The sequence below is a fragment of the Phodopus roborovskii genome, unplaced genomic scaffold (genome assembly GCF_943737965.1).
Source record: "Phodopus roborovskii unplaced genomic scaffold, PHOROB, whole genome shotgun sequence".
NCBI classification, from domain to species: Eukaryota; Metazoa; Chordata; class Mammalia; order Rodentia; family Cricetidae; genus Phodopus; species Phodopus roborovskii.
Genome location: NW_026126682.1, coordinates 7,237,876 through 7,256,120, shown reverse-complemented (window position 1 = coordinate 7,256,120; position 18,245 = coordinate 7,237,876). Strand labels below are relative to the sequence as shown.

The 18,245-nt window shown below is 36.2% G+C and overlaps 1 protein-coding gene across 4 annotated transcripts in view; it reads right to left on the bottom strand.

Moving 5' to 3' along the window:
- LOC127214182 (cyclin-dependent kinase 14) overlaps positions 1–18,245 on the bottom strand; it is a 294,998-nt gene that overhangs the window by 38,484 nt on the left and 238,269 nt on the right. For all 4 annotated transcript variants that reach the window (XM_051174586.1, XM_051174587.1, XM_051174588.1 and 1 more), the window contains one exon: positions 4,503–4,565. In XM_051174586.1, the coding sequence (XP_051030543.1) occupies positions 4,503–4,565 (63 nt within the window). The remainder of the gene's footprint in view (positions 1–4,502; positions 4,566–18,245) is intronic.

Below are 18,245 nucleotides of genomic sequence, written 5' to 3'. Positions count from 1 at the left end.
TCAGAGCCACCTGCCTAGGGAGCTGTGCCATCCACACTGGCCTGGAGCCTCCCATGTCAATCATTAATCAAGGAGTTAGACACGTTTGCCTATAGGAAAACCTTATAAAGGCATTTTCTCAATTGAGAAATGTTCCCAAAGATTATAGCTTGTGTCAAGTTGACATGAAACTGACCATAACACAAGGATTCTGTTTAAGGAAATTGCTAATCAGTCCAAATGTCTGTTCTCACACTATGAAAATGAACAAGAATTTACATTCGATGTATTCTGTGTCTATAACAACATTTTAGAGACTAAATCAGCATGAAATAACTTGATATGAATCAAGAAAGGTAATATGAACTTGTTTTAGAAAGATATTTTTTAAAAAGAGCCCAAAAGACTGACAAATAACGAATCAAGTCTAAAATCCTTGGGAGTGAAATGTAATGATCAAAGACTTGCAAGTTTGGGTATATTTGACCAATGAATTTCTCTCAATAACCTCCCAGAAGTGTGTGAAATAATAGAAATTTACATAACAATGAGATAATACTTATGGACTTTCCTGGCTTGTCACACAAAAGTCATGCTTAACCAAGACAATCAGAAAGTTCCTAAGTAGAGTGTGCAACTCTACTACACCTGCAGATTTCCCATATGGGTATCTTGTCTGTCTTGATAAACATAAAACACTAGTGTATTATGCAACATCCATTGCTGAATGGAGAGAGGCAGGGAGAATAGGCTGGCTTAAAGTCTGAATCCCAGGATGACATCTCCCCTGTTCCCAATGTGTACTTTCAGTCTCTGCCTCATAACTACATATAACATGGCTCCAGTGGCTGCATTCTATTTTTCTTTATTCAAGTTTTAAAATACTGCAATTGAGAGTGTACTAATTACAAAGCTGGCCTCGCTTCCACTGTCAGATCCAAGTGGTTAACAAATATATCAGCAAATGATTTCACTGAATTCCACATGTGCATGACATAATTCACTTCTTAGCTGACCCTTGCATGTCCAATAAAATATGAACTGATATGCATAATTTTATTAATAATCCTTTAATTTCTAGATAGGGAATATTATTTCTCATAACAAAAATAGGATAAATGTGTTCAGGAGAGTCCTAGGCAGGCACTAAGAATTCATGTAGAAGTTTTTAAAACATTATTTAATGGGCTCATGAAAAAATATCCTGTTTTCTAACATACCGAAATAGGAAAGGCTCTATGCTATTCCTGGCTACGCATCACAGGGTATTATCACTAGGTCAGTGAGAGCTCTAATGAAGACTGTGGAGAAGATCAGATGCCATTTGGTTTTCTCACTAAACATCAGAAAGTCTCATTTAGGAATCAATTCTCAGTGCCATCTGCATAAGACAATCTTAATTTGGCATAACATTATTTTATCTGTTACACACCTGCTTGTTTTTAAGCAAACACAGCAACTTTTCAACCATACTAAAACTCATACTATTTTAACTGAAATGAAAACCAGGAATTAGTATCAATAGGATTGCAGATAAGTCAGGGAATAAAGCAGGGAGTTCAAAATTATGCTGGTAATTTTCAGTTATTTTTTTAATGGGAAATATAATTTTGCAAAGAATCATCTAGAAAAGTCATTAAGCCACAGAAATGGAAATACATTACATAAAACACAGGAAGATCCAATCTCATCATGATAATAGCATGTCATCATCTTCAGCTATGTCTGTCAGCTACAGACAGTGTCAATTAATCTTTTCTTTTTTTTTCCATGAACCTTAATTTCCAGTCTCTCGGGCTTATCAATTTTTAAATACCTGAAACCTGAATAAAGGGGAATATTTAAACTGTTTCAGTTGTTTAAAAAATTCAATAGACAATCTAAAGCTCACTAATAGATATAAAATTACAAATCGATACACGTTTTGTGTGTGGCTCAATTATGATCAAACTCTAATAGGCTTTAAAGTAGACAGCATTTAAAATGTGGAAAAATAAGTAGTCTCCAAGAAAGCTAAGCAGGTTTCTTGGAGTGCCAATTTCCATGCTGTAAAAATGCGTTGCTATGTCTTTAATCATCATAAATATTTATAATAAGGCTCTGTCCTTGGGCTTTTACATCAGTGCGTAAATCGACCTTTAAGTAACTAATTGCTAAAATTATTCATTTGTCAAAAATGTATATAATGCTTACAAATGAACTATTAGTTAAGAGTTAATATTTATTTCAGAATACCACAGTAATAACAGACACAGTCTGTAGGCAATTAAAGCAGCAACATGGTTTGGGGAATTTAGTTAATACTGACTTATTTTCCTGATCTTATTCCAGTACTTCCCAGGAATGATACACACACAAAAAAAAATAATACAACTTTCACAAAGATTTTGCCCAAAATTAATCCCAAATGAATTGAAAAATGTTTCAGATGCTCCTGAAGAATCACAGACAACAGGGTGGTCCAGGTGCCTTCTTTCTCTCTAGTCTCCCATGAGCATCATGTTTGTGGTACTTGAAAATCTGCCCAAATCAAACTTAAAGAAAAATCCCCTCAATTCACGAGTACATTGACGTTATCGATTATATTATTTGGTTGTAGGCTTGTAGGGGGCATGTGTGACACTGTGTGTTAGAGGACAATCTGTGAGTGTTTGTTCTATCCATATACCATGTGAGTCCTAGACACTGAACTTAGGTCTTCCAGCTGGTTGGCAAGGGCTTTTACCATGGAGCCATCTCAATACCCTTATGTTATATTTTATAACAAAATAGTATGTATGAAATAAAAAGAAAATATGTAAATTTAAGACAAATGTTTAAAACATTTCTACACATTGTCCAGTTGTATACTAAGAAAACTAGTATTTAAAACTGACAAATTTGTATGCAAAAGAATCTGATTGTTTCCCTTTTCTTTTATTATTATTATTATGGTATCTTAGTATAGACATGTGTTATAGTATGTGTATGGAAGACAAAATTTGGAGTAGGTGCTGTCCTTTTATGATGGGATCATGTGATTCTAAATAGGTCTTCAAGCCTGTATGTGACAATTAATTAGACCCAGTGAACCATCTTGACAGCCCAGTATAGTCTCTTTAAAGTAATAACATTGACTTGATTTTCAAATCTTCTTAACACAGAACTGTTTCAATGTCCTATTTTTAGCTCAATTGGCTTCCTTTTCATCAATATCTAACCCAGCTTTATGAACAGTTGTTAATTTAGTAAATATTATTATTATCTTCCTCATTTTGTATTCAACATAAAAATATTTTAATATATCAAACAAAAATACCCATGGGACATCTGTCACTATGTCACTGTCAGATATCTTTTAGAATAATTTCACCTGCAGTGTAACTCCTAAATGTAACCCTGGAAAAGTGACACTGAGCAAAAGCCAACATATAAATAGCTGAGTGGCCTCCCAAGGAAATGGAGCTGTCAGCATCCATGGTATGCATGTCAGATGCCAGAACACAGGGCATTCAAACTCAATGTGTCTAGTTTCTAACTTTAGAGATCAATATTATCTTCAGTATGAAAGTACAGATAAACCCATGTGACCAATTGCTGATAAAGTCATAATACAGCTAACAACAACAATTTAATGTGTTAATTTTGTAGCATAGAGAAATAAATATTGAACAAAGGGCCAAAGTCCTTTAATAAATGTCTCAATCTCAGTGATTCTGATGGACCACATCTCTGTGATGCTGTCATTATAATGGGCATGACTACAACTCACCTTAATTTTTCACTTGATGGTCTGAATGTAATGCTAGGATGGGAATAATTTTGCATCAAAATGTTCAAACTGTTATTCCTCTATCATCCACCATCTCGCTCTGGGGGGAAAGGTACCTTCTTTCTTCCTTTTTTTTTTTTTTTCTGTTTTAAACTGACATTTTATATTAGTACAATGTTGTTAACATTAACCATAAAAATTAATAAAACTCTTAAATAAAGCAGGAATTTCATGTGCTAATGTCTGAAGCCCTGCAACGGGGCAAACTACAGGTATCAACATGTGATCATAACAATAAACACACTCTAATCAGTATTTTTCCCCCTTTAGTTTTTCATGATGACATCCTTTGAGCCAAGATGACAAACTCAAGAGGAATAGGACATAGTAAATGTCTGAAGAAAGAACAGACAAATTATATATTTTTTGCTAAAACATGAACAAATACTCTCGACTTATTCATCACAAACAATCTTTGACCTCAGTTATCTGAAATTATCACTTAGTTTATTATATGAAATATGTTACATAAAAGCTACCACAATGCATAGAAAAAAATATAAATGTTCTTATAGGAAAACTACTAAATGTTAAAACACTATAATTTTGACCAATTAAAATAACAACTGGTTCTTTTTAATTTGATGTCTTTTACACAGAAGATTTAAAAAAAAAAAAAAAACCTTTTAAATGATTGTAGAGATGTTAGTCTTAGGCTTAAATAATACATATGAAGAATGTGAACCCTTGGCTTTAAAATCCTTTTTCCCACCTTCACATTATCTGGATGGAGTCCTCCGGGGTGCTTGTCCATGTACTGACATAAATCAGTGTGCTGGGGGAAAAAAGTGGAAATGTGTTAATATCCCTCTGGCTACAGAATGATGAATCAGTATTTTTCTACTTCAAAGTCACTATTACCTTTTGGACTAGACACAGGACATGTAGGTGGGTTTTCCTGCATATGAGGTTGCATTCTCCAACATCCCCCACTTTTTACCATCTTTACCTTTAGGTTTGATGTTAAACACATATGTATTGAAAGGAATACATGTTTATAGTTTGTTGAGTATCAATTTCTTCATTCTGATATATAACAAAACCCCAATCACAAGTTTCCATGAATGAATTTAAGTTCCTATTTATTTTATGTGAGTTGGAAACATTAGAAACACAATACGATAGTGAAATTAATAATTGGATTTTTCACACATATACACACAAATACTTTTTAGTTTTCAAGAACTAAATATATTTAAATATAAAATATAAATTAACAAAAACACATTCCAAGGAACAACTTAAAAAGACAGTTATGCATTTAAACATTAAGATAGTGTGCAAGTTATTTTTCAAGTGTGAGAAGTTAATATGCTAAGAATAGTATCTTTCCTTAACTTGCTTTTGTTTATATGGTGAATGACACAAAGCTTTCTTAAATCAGTAGTTTAGTCAAAAGTCTTATTCTCTTACTGTAAGGCATCACATAATGTACAAAACAAAATATATGATAAGTGTTTCTGGGTGACTGAGGATGTGCAAGTTTTGTAAAGCATTCAAGGACCTTGCTGAAACCATCTTGTCCACGATTCAAATTTTGTTACTAGTATTTGATTATACATCAGATGAGAGCTGCTGATGACACATGGCAGACCTTAGTTGCATCCCTTCATGCTGAGCTTCTGTGTTCCATATGATGCACTGTCATTAGGTAAGTCACTGAGGAGAGCAGAAGGAATGAAGTAGCTATGGAATGGGAGTGCCTGCCAGGTATCTCAGCAGAATGCAGAGCATCCTATAATAGCTCCTTGTAAGGATCACTAGTTCAGCAAGGGGCAGAACATCCTCTAAACAACTCAGGAAGGCTGCTGGGAGACATCAGTTCTAAGAAAGCCTAGCCCACACAAAGACAAATTGAAATGTGACAGAAGTGCTAGTTCATATATGTCTTTCATCTAAAACCACCCAGGGGGTTAAGAACCAGTCAAACTCCATGCTGTTGAAACTGTTCAATTTGGAAAGTATGATCTATGAGGTCCAGGCAGCTGACACACAGAAGATGTAAACAAATAGAGTTATACATATAAGATAAGCTCACTAAAACAAAATTAAAATTACATGGGGCTTTTCCTGAATAACTATATGTTTTATTTCAAGCATTCATCTTGAGCTAAAACTGAGAATTTGTATTATTTACTTTCTCATTCTTTGAAATGTAACTATGATAACATCAACTCCAGAAAGTGGCATTAAGTACTTACGAACATTTGTTTATTTGAAGAATAAATAAAAATGTATATGAAAACTTTTAACCTACAAGGTTATGTTACGAACACTTTCCCACGAGCCTGAGTAAGTTCTCAAGGGAGCTTCTGGGCTGTTTTTCATTTCCTTTGAGACAGGATCTTGCTATGTAGCCTACACTGGATTAGAGTTAGGAATCCCTAAATTGCTAGAATTATAAACACATACCATGTGATAGTACATTGTTGAAGGAGACACTAATTTCCTTTTGGCTTCCAGTCTTGCTATATGATCTTTTTTTTCTCAAATGTACATATACTGTGGTCCCATCCATCATGGTGTAGCACAACCAGAGGAGTCCTAGCCAGAGGCAGCACTGTGCTATTTGTACTTTCAGCCCTCAAAAGCATGAGTGATAAACCTGTTTTCTAGGTAACACAACAAAGCAACAAAACCTTGGAAACGTTGACTTCTTTTAAAGAGATTTCTTTGGCCAAGATGTAATTAACACCGAGAATGAGAAGAAGGAGAAGTACATGTGATGGCATACTCTGATATTATTACTGCTTCACTTAGAGACTAAGGCAGGAGGACAAGCAGTGTGAGGCTTGGTCTACATAGCAAGACTTTCTTTAAAAATTAATAAGAAAATTATGAAAATCAAAGATGCAGTGATATTAAAATATATTAGAGCTGTAACACAACAGACCAACAACTACAAACTTCATTTATTCAATATTTGATATCTAGACTAAAAACTATCTTTTCTAAAACCAGTTAATTTCTACATTTTATTCTGAAAGTTATGAGAACTGAAAAGCTGTATCGCCTGATGCAAAAAAAAAGGGGGGGGGGGGTAAATTCAGGTTCAAGTAGGTGACTTTAATGGAAAGTACTCCAAACATTAAAGTAAGACCTGTAGGAAGCATTAAAAGATGAGATGATGAGATGCTTTCCATCCAGTCTCTAAGGGTCACAGTCAACTCATACAAAGGCAAGGGAGGGGATACAAAACTTTACATCACAGATGTACAACTCCACAAATTATCACACCAAATAGCAGGACTGAATACTGAGCTGACAGACTAACAAAGCAAGCTCAAAGAAGAAAAATGCTAGGGATGAAGGAAGAGCTAAATACCTGCTAATGTGCACCTCCAAAATCAACAAGGAAAGAGCAAGGATGTTTGTGGTATTAAATAATTGTTATGACATTACATACATTACATATATGACACATGATGATTGCACCAAAATACAACACAGTTTTTCCTCTAATACTGTTTAACTGCTATGGATTTTATATTACTTCTGAATTGTTTTTGTATTTTCAAAAATAAAATATGTGCGTGTGTGTATTGTTCAAAATGAAAAACAAATAAACAAAAAAACATAAAAACAAACAAACAAAAAATAAGCTGGGAGGAAAAAAAAAATAAATGAAGAAAAAAGTCCTGGTTCTCAAGGGATGCAGATGACCTCCTTAGTATCTGCCATGTGACCCAGTATCATGACTGAAAGACAGAGAGATTTTCCACAGATGAGTTCTTAGGAAATGAGAGCTTTTTGACATCAAGCATTTAAATTCACCTTCCATTTTCAACATTATCTTTATTAACTCCTTGAGAATTGTGAACATACATGTAAGGTATTTTGATCAAGCCTTTAAATGTTTAAGTTTATATTTCCTTACACATAAGGCATGCAATCATGGATTGTGACATGTGTGGATGTAAATCACCCATGTACAAATAGACTATTGGTGGCCATGTCACCTTGTGCAGGCCACACACCTCTCATTGTTACATCACCTTCATTGTGTAATGACAATCAGGACACCTACCTCAGATTTCTGTTTGTGAAAATGAATGAATAAATACCCATACTGCTTCCTGACTGCTAGTGCACAATAGATACTATACATGATGATGATGATAGTCTATCTTGTACTTAATTTAAGAAAGGGGTATTTAGGAGGACAGAAATAAAAAAAAATGACAATAAAAATCTAATGAAGGGGGGGAAGCCACTTTTAAGTGGGAGCATTTCATGGTTACATGTTTACTCTTGTCTTCATGCACATCCCATTATACTACTCTCTATGCTCAACTACTTAGAATGGACATATATACACCATGGACCTTAGATTGTTCTGCATGGTAAGCATCAAGAATCTGAAGAATTGCAAGTGCAGGAGGGGCAAGCAGGAGTGCAAGGCCAAACTTGGCTGTCCAGTATAGTATTGGTGTTTTACAAACAATTCTACACACACTAAAAGCTGTTAATTTCCCCTTCATATTTTTTAAAGATCTTTTCCCATTAATACAGTTTAAAACAGAAAGATTGAGTAAAGGGAAGAATAGAGAAGGAGAGCAAGAAAAGAGATACCTTAATAGGGGAGGCATTATAGGCTTAAAGGGAAATTTGGCACTAAGGAAATGTCCAGGGATACACAAGGATGACCCCCAACTAACAATCTAAGCAATAGTGGACCTTAAATGCCCTTCCCCAATAATGAGATTGATGACTACCTTATATACCATCATAGACTCTTCATCCAGTAAATGATGGAAACAGAAGCAGAGATTCACAACCAAGCACTGAGTTTAACTCCTGGAATCCAGTTGTAGAGAGGGAGGAGTGATGAGCAAAGGGATCAAGACCAGGATGGGGAAACCCACAGAACAGCTGACCTGAGCAACTAGAAGCTCACTGATTCCAGACTGACAGCTGGGGAACCAGCATAGGACCAAACCAAGCCCCCTGAACATGGGTGTCATTTGGGAGGCCTGAGCAGTCTATGGGATCTCTGGCAGTGGAAACAGTATTTATCCCTAGTGCACAAATGGGCTTTGGGACCCTATTCCCCGTGGAGGGATAATCTCTCAGCCTAGATACAAAGGGGAGGACCTAGGTGTAGGGAGCCGTCCCAGCATTCTCCATTACAAGATGGCGTTGAGAGTAAACAAATCAGTGCACAGGTGCAGGGTGATTTTCCCTCCCTTGGCCTCTGCCTCTCCCATGGCATCATATGGGCCGATGGGCTGCAGCCAATCAGGAGGTGACACGTCCGAGGCGAAGGTTGTAAACCTATATAAGGGTTGGGTTTTGGATGTTTGGGGTCTCCGCTCTGTAAGCTTATGCTCTCCCTCTCAAGATGCATTAAAGCTTTACTGCAGAAGGATCCTGAGTGTGCCGAGTCATTCTTGCTGGTGAGACGGTAGCGCAGGACACCTAGGCACTACCCCAAATAATATGTCAGACTTGGATGATCCCTCATAGGAGGCCTTACCCATCCCCTAGGGTGTGGATAAGGAGAGGGATTGGGGGTTGGTGGGGGTTATGGGGGGACAGGAGGGAGAGGGAACTGGGATTGGTATGTAAAATAAGATTGTTTCTAATTTAAATAAAATTTTATTTAAAAAGACAGGAACGAAAAAAAAAATTTTTTTTTCTGTTTTGTAACAGCATTCTGCCTTGGGTGAAACCAGATGTAGCAAAATCACAAATTTCATTAAATCTTCCTTTAACTTCTTTCCTCAGCTCCTGATCATGTGACCTTTATGATTTGGACTGGTATGGAAATAAGAGGCCAAATAATGATGTCACTTTGTGATGTCAGTGTGAATCTGGGTTCAGTTTTGAGTAGAAGGTTCTATGGCAAACAACTAACAGGTCTCTTTCCTGTGGTAATGGACTGACATTCTCAGATCCATCCAGTTTAATCTCTGGCAATTTCTTCTAATCCTGAAGGGGCACTTAGAGCACAGCTCCCTGATGCCTGTATATCAAGCAGCTCACCCTGTCTGAAGTCTCCAGAGCTGTCTGCAAGGCAACTCATCTCCCATCACTACCCTCTTCCTCCCTGTATCATCCTGCTTCCCCCTACCCCTGACATTCATCACATCACTGCTGTTTGTCTCCAGGGTAATGCCAGTTAGAAGCACTACAGATGCTTCTGTCTGACAGGTTTATATTTGATGCTTAGGAACTTCAAATCAATCTTCCATGGAGTAGGTGGTTCCAAGTGTGGCTGGATCGATAGACCACGCAAAAATAGAGGAAGGAAAGACTTTGGTTCTAATGATTCGGTCCCCACCTAGCTGTCATTTCCTTCCTTACTGCAGGGAACATTACTAGGGGAAAGAAATTAAGGAGCTACCTTAACCCACTGAAGATTAAATGTTCACAACCAACGAAAGAATCTGTAAGGTCCTGAATCTGTTGGTCATTCTGATGGAATTTCTTATGGCTAGAGGAAATAAGAAGGCAGGGAAGAACTTCTGCTTTGTAAAATGCAAGGCATGGAGATACCACAGAAAATGAAAGGACATCTACCCCATAAATATGTTAGCAAAGTAGAGTCTTGGTGAATTTAAGTCATATGCAGGTTTTCAAACCACAGTGACCACCATCAGTCATGCGCTGGTCAGCCATGAGGATTAACTAGCAAGACATGAATGAAAAGCCATAGCATGGCAACATGAGAAGATGTCCATGTCAAAACACCTCTTTAAAAAGAGACCCAGGAGAAAGGGAGAGGGAGGAAAAAGAAGAGGGGGTGAGAGATGGGGAGGGGAACAACAAAAGGGAAGATAGTCAAGGGCTGGAGTGCAACATTCAACTATCTGGTTGTTTTCCAGGTTCCATACCTTAGTCTTTCTGATTCTGGCCTGGGTCAGGGGACAGAAAACAATGCACTTGCACAGACAACTGCTGCTGAGAAAATTACTGGAACTGTGGCAACCTCTTGGCCATGAAGGTTCGCCCATTTTCCACGGGAAGAAATGATTCTATTCAATTGTGAAGTATGGCCTAACATTCATTATGTATTCATGGAACTTTTTATTCTCTTTTTCTTCATGAATTCAGGATTCAGTGGTTGGCTCCAAATAATCAAACTCCCTATTCAAAAGTCATCAAGTTCCTCAGGTTAATTCTGTTTTTAAAAACCCCTTCCCAAACATATGTATCTGCTTCTGTTCACTTGTAAAGTTAAGTATGATGTCCACAGTATTTGTCAGCAAATCCTGATATACTTCGGAACACTTCCAAAACATGGAACAAAAAAATATCACAGTCCTATTTTTAAGCATCTAGGCTAAAAATAAAGATCCCACAGAGGATACCCAATAGAACCCATAATTTTGAAATTACATTTTTAAAAAAGCCTCCATAGCCTTCACATTGTTGATTTAATTTTCCATTTGACAGAGAGCATGAAGTCAATATCTTCACACTAAGTAAGATTTTTATAATGGTGAGAAGAAAAACAATCTGTGTCTCAAGCATAAGAATATGGAGATGTTACAGAAGCTAAAAACTAATTCAGAATTTCTGTATTCTTAATAATGGATTAATTTTATGTCTAAACACCAAAGCTCACTTATAATTAATTCTATTATGAAATTAATAAAATATGACTTAGGAACAAAAATTCATTGAGGCATAAAGTTTAAAAAAACATGGCATGTATCCTATGTTAGGAACTAGCTCGTAAGGCAGAAAAATAGAAGACATCAAAATATAAGGCCCTCTTTGCCCTTGTTGACGTTGGATTCTTTGAAAATCATATTACACAACCAGGTACCCTGTCTTCTTCCATGCAAGAGAACCATTATAGAGAATTTTAAAATGGTAATCTTGATTACAAGAGATCAAGACACTGCAAATAAAATCACTGAAATTTTCTAAAAGAGCCATTATTCATTCTTCAGTGGTATCTCATATGGCCACAAATTTAAGGCAATAATAATAACTGTGAGTATGACAAAGGTGGTGCATTGTAGTGATTGACTAAGGTTACCTTTATTAACACTGTGACATGTCTCAGACATGACTCATGCAACTTTTTCCCTCAACTGTGATGATTATCACTGTCAGCTGATTAGAATAGGAATTCTCTGTGAGACCCATAACCAGACATGGTTATGAGGGTGTTTCCAGAGACCCATTCCGAAAGTGGGTGGTACCACCCCTTGGGATTATGCTCTAACTAAATAAAAATGGAGGAGGAAAGGGGGAGAAGGAGGAGGGGAGGAAGAGGGAGGAGGATAAGGAAGAAGAGAGAAACCAGGTGAACACTACTATCCACCTCTCTCGGCTTTCTGACTGAAGAGGCAATATGACCACCCACGTCACATCCCTAATAAGTACTCCTGCCATAAAGGAATTATATATCTTCCACTGTGTTGCAAAATAAATCCTTCGTCCCTTAAGTTGCATCCTAACGATATTTGCCACAGCAATAGAAGACATGATAGATTAAATTTTTTGGCATGCCATCAGAAGGTGAGTATCAAATTCAAACGACAATTTTACAATGGCTATGCACTTTGGAAGTCTATCTAACTTTAAGTCTATTTAACCTTAGTTCATTACCATTACACAATTCCCCAGGGAACTATCAGTGCTCCAGAAAAGGGAAGAAAACTTACAGAAGCTGAACAGTCCCTTCTTCTACTGCAATCCAAAGCATTTTCCTCAAAGTAAAAATCTTGATTTTGAACAGCACAGGTTGTGGCAAGAATTAAAACATCAAATTACTGAGCACTGGCATTTAAAGTGCTCTTAACATGCAGCCCACAGGTTTAAATTGACTTTGAAATTGTAGTTTTCCCTGTGAAGTTTAAGAGTGCTCACCTATTTCAGTCCTGAATCACAACTAATCAAATAATAATGTTGCAAGTCCCAAAATATGAGAATCACTCATTAATGACGAGAAATGAAAAGGTAGCACTTAAGACAAAAATCACAGGCATTCCAGCCATCTAATGAAGGGAGCTTGCATTCACTACATATAAGAAAAAACATTTTTTAAACTGTGGTGTTATGTCAAGTTTGAGCAAGCAATCAACTGTTATTCAGGCTACAATGGTAATGCATTTGTAAACCAGCACAGAGTTTCCACCTCTTTCCTCTGTGGTTCCAATTATAACTGAAGTATTGTGCTTCTGAACATGTAACAGCATGAGGAGAGACAACATGGCCTTCCAATATATATATCCTGATATAAGCAAAGGTCTTACTGTCAATATATCTACACAGACACTTCAAATATTACAAAGCCTATTTATAGTCTATTTTATTTTTATCTGGTTTTAAACCACACAGGAAATGTTTGAAATTCTCTCAATAAACCACACACATATTCCCGGGGGAGGGTAAAAGTAATTAGGACAAAAGTAGATTATGCTACACAAAAATTCTTCTATAATAACCAGTGTGGAACAATTTACTTCTAATTGAATTACACATTTCTTTTTACTCATTTAACATATTCTCCTCCTTTGTGGTAATAATAAACCTATGTGTGGCTGTCCATAACTCTGCCTCAATGCTTTTAGCTGTCATTTCTAAATCCAAGATGCATGAGCAGCCTGGGGCTGGTGAGTGAACAGGAGACATTTCCAACCACATTCCTATCATGCAAAACCAGCAACCTTAAATATCACTTCCATTACAACAAAATATTTACTATTTGACTTCTGGGAAGACCATCACACAGAGATGTATTAGATAGCCCCACAAAGACAGTCATACTTTCTGCAAACTACTTTTCTCTCTTAGAAAGAATGCAGACATTCACACTCCAAAAATTCTTGTCTCCAGTTTCAATATTGCTGAAACTAATTCAAATGCATTTGTAGCTACAGGAGTCTTAAGGCACTTCTGAATGGGAACCAACAGACCTCCCTTTTGAAATTAAGCAAATTCAATGCCTAGTTTGGGGACAATTCAGGAAATCTGTGAAAACCTAGAAGACATTCTGCAACTCATTTACAGCATTATGAAACTGTATTGAATGTGCACTTTAAATCCAAGGGAAGAAAGGGCTGCCTAGTGTGGTTCAGGTGGCATTCAACAAAGCACTCACAGAGCCTAAAGCATATAAGAAAACTGAACAACATCAGCTTCAAATAATCACTATTTAAAAATGCCCATAGTACTTTGTGTCAAGGTTCAGTTTTTAAGGGAAAATAAAAACATAGGGAGGCATGGAACAGAATATACTAAACATTGAATTACCATAAGAATTTGAAAACCAAAAATGGTTCAAATTGTTTACTATTTTCTTTTTATCATAGTGTATCCTAAAATTAATTGTTTTTAAAATTAAAAATTGTACACACTTGAAGCTCACTGCAGTATAGCTCATTTTCTAACCCATGTATGTACCTCTTGCCTGACCAGCTCCGGTCAAACAGAAAAGAAGGGAGAGAGTTCAGGCATGCAGACCTGAACTCAAAACACCAGCATCCACATGAAAAAGTCGAGTGAGTTTGGAAGCCTATCTCTAATGCCAATATGGGAAGCAGAGACGGGGAACTCAGATCAAGTTGGCTGTTTAGAATACCTCTGTGTTACCTCTGTGGATACCTCTGTGTTAGGTGAGAGACCAACTTAGCAACCAAAGCAGAGAACTACTGAGGGAGACACCCTATTTCAACCTCTGTCCCCCAAATACATATTCACATATGTTGTACATGTATTCCCATACTCATGTGCCCACACATGCAAACACATACATATACCCACAAATACACATGCAAAACAAGGATCTGGAATAGTACTCAATAATATCTTAATTCTGAAAACAGTTTCTGAAGCTACCCTAAAGAAATATGGAAGACCACAAAATTATGTGGTGAGAGCAACAATAAGCAAAAAGGCATTTAAAACAGAGAGCACAGTAGCAAATAACAAGACTATTCTAGAATCATTTGGGTTTGGTTATTTGGGTTGTGTTTGTTGTTGTTGGGGTTTGTAGGGAGACAAGATATTATACTGTTGTTAGGCTGGCTTGGAACTCTCTGTATAGTCTAGGCTGGCTTCAATTTCTCAAGAACTGGGGTGATAGTACCTAGCTAGGATGCCCAACATGGAATATATTGATGGCTTCAAGGATGAAAGAAGGACCTCTTCATTAGCTTGCTCTAAGAGTAGGACAGCATTTACATGGGAGTTGGTCACACAGTCATGTGGTTTAGAGAATTAACTATACTTCAGTAAGCTTCAAGTGAATTAATTTTAATTTTTAAAAATATTAATTTTAGGACACATTATGAGAAAAAAGAAAATATTAAACAATTAGACTATGTTGATTTGTTTTTGTTTGTTTTGTTTTGTTTTTTTCAAAGGTCTGTATCAACCTTCCAGTGCATTATAAATGATAAAGATGAGCATAAAGATGAGCAAAACATCTTCATTACATGAGAATTTCTAAAAACTATGAGAGAAATACAACTGAAACAAGCTCATGCCACAGCATTCTTCCTCTGCACAATTCAAGGGAAACATTTATAATCTTGCTAACACCCTTTCCCTGCATATAACTTCATGAAATTCTCACAAGGCAACTGGGAAGTGTATATTTGAAGCAATGTTATTAAAATTTTTCCTAAATGCTGTAGAGTTCTTCTGTCTAGTTATGAAGCCTGATTATCTAGGGAAGAAAGCCTGTGGGCTACAAACTCCAAATCAGGACCTATGAAAACTCTCTTGAACGAGAGATATCTGGAAAAAAAATTACGTTAGAAATCTATTTTCCTGGCTGGAGTAATACACAATGTATAATGACACGTGTTTAGAGTGTTTAGAGAAAGGCTTTCCAAGCACTAAAGTCTTCAAAGTGTCTGTTAAGGCCGTGTTGGAGGGAATAGCTTACAGCTGTCCCTGTGGTGTACTTGAAACATATGTTTTTTTCCATAAAGATTTCTCACTTTCCCCCCTCACATTTTTCTTCTCGTTTTTCTTTTGTGTTACTGGAGGAAGAGGTTCACTATATAGCCCAGGATGGCCTAAATATAGTGAAATGACAATTTCCTTTTCTTTCCCTTAAAGTTGAGACACTTGCAACACTTCCAACAATAAAACCCTTCCCAGGCACGTGGCACATTTAGCAGGAATACTTGTTTTAAATATGAACCTTGAGGGTTTTGGAAACATATGCCAATGCTATTTCACACCATTATATGCTTTTGCCTCTAATGCTAAGGTCTAGTCAGTGAAGTAATGTTCACAATGCCCCTCCCACATCTTGTTTGGTTCAACTTGCCAAAAAAATTTTTTCAAGGAAAAGAATAAAAGCTCACTGCTCAGTTATAGACGAATTCAGGTAATGCTTTCCTGATTCGAGGGTGAATAAAGTATTTAAAAATTCACTTCAGCCAATTTTTAAAAGGCAGCACTAGTATTCAAACTTGAATAAACCACACCAAAAGTAAACCCACACAGTCAAACTGCAGAAAAAATACCTCTCAATATTTACTTCTAACTAATTAGTGGGCTTGGCACACAATCACCATACTCATAATCTGAAACTGGTTATAATTTCTACCAAGGAGATGAGCATGAGGTACACTTGGCAAAGAAAGTGACCAGACACACAGTGAACATTTGACACTGCTGGTGATACGAAATCCTGTGAAAACAAAGCCAAGTCACAGCCCCCAGTGGGAAAAGGAGGTTACTGAAAGTTAAAAGGGCAGAAACAAGTGATCAGAAAAATTGTCTGAAAATGATCATTGCTCAGAATGATTTTACTGGGAATTTTATTTATACTTATGCAAAATATGAAACTACATCAAAGACAAGTATGTGATTTTTATGTTAATTCACAAGGTATGCTCACGTAAAAGTGGGAATGGGCATTACACAATCATATACACTGATCTTGAATCCGCCTGTGTGTTCAAAATAATTTGAAAATACATTGTAACAATGTATAAAAATTATACACGCATAAACATCCAAAGGTCATATGCACGATGCACGTGAGAATGAATCACATGTCTTCAAAGACAAGACCTGGCAGCAGTATAATCACTGGAGTGATGGACAGTACATGGCGTGAAGTATGTTAGTAAGGACTGGCCATGTTATATAAAAGCAAGATATAATTCTCATAATTTATTTGCTAAGCAAAGGATATGTCATGCCCAAGTGAGATAGGAAAGGGTGTATATTCTTCCTGAAAAGAGTAATATAATATTTGATATTAGGCAAATCCTACTCAATATTTTGTTCACTAGTAATATGGTAAAACATAGGAAGGATATTAAATATGTATATATTTGAATTAAGTTTTTGAAAACTATGATAAAATCCAGTAACTTTAATAACATACAGCATTCACATAAAGCAGATCACAAATTAAGAAAAAATGAAAAATTCCCCACATGAAAAGTTCTTACTTAGCAAATAGTTGCCATGACTAATTAGCTTTTTAGTTCTTGGATTAAGAAATGGAGATGAAGCATGAGCATCTGCTGAAGATATAAAACTGGAGTGTGTGTGTTTATGTGTGTGTGTGTGTTTGTGTGTGTGTGTATGATAGCTAAAAAAGGTAAATTACTCACTGAACCTGGAATTTAACTCAGAATATTGAAGATCTGCCCCCCCAAATTAAGTTGTTAGTGATGTAAATGATGTAAATGATGAAATGATGAAAATACCAAAAGAGTATTTTCTGAATAATTGTTTTAAATTCCGTCCACCACCTAGTTCTCTAAAGCACAAATGCATATTGCTGTGTATACCATTACCAAACGATCACTTAGTCATAACAAACACCAATTAGTGAGGATAAATATTTCTATCCAAATAAAAAAGTCCTAATAAAGACACACTTTAAATTTTATTTATGCCTCTAAAATTTTAAGGATTTGATGGTAATGCAATCATTGTTAATTTGAGTATCGTCACTGTTGTAACCTTTGTCACATTTGATAAACAACTGGTGAATAGCTAAATGGTTTGTATTTCACAACATTAATGTGCAGTGATTTATATAATCACAAGCTTAAGAATCACTCATAATTAAACATTTTAAGATTCCAAGATAAAGATGACAAACAGAACACATATCTAGTTTATATTCTGTTAAATCCATGTATCACCACATATCAGATCCTCCAAAACAAATAGCCAGATTAGCATAGCAAAACACAAAGGAACAAATATCACATTGTCAGTGAGGAAAGACTAGAAGCAATACTGATTATATACAGAAGTGTCAGGAGACAGTGACACTAAGACACAGGCAGTCTACATATGGAACTTAGTTGAAAGACGTCAATAGCTACTTAATCTTTAAATGACTTTCCTAGCTGTTCACAGATAGGATCACTTCTTAAACACAGAGGGGATATGTGAACTGAAATTCATACGAATTAGGAATATTAAGTGCAGTCCTATCCCCTAATCTATTCCACAACAGTCTTTATTCCTTACTCTTATTTTCTGTGACTATGTTCCAGTGAATAGCCAC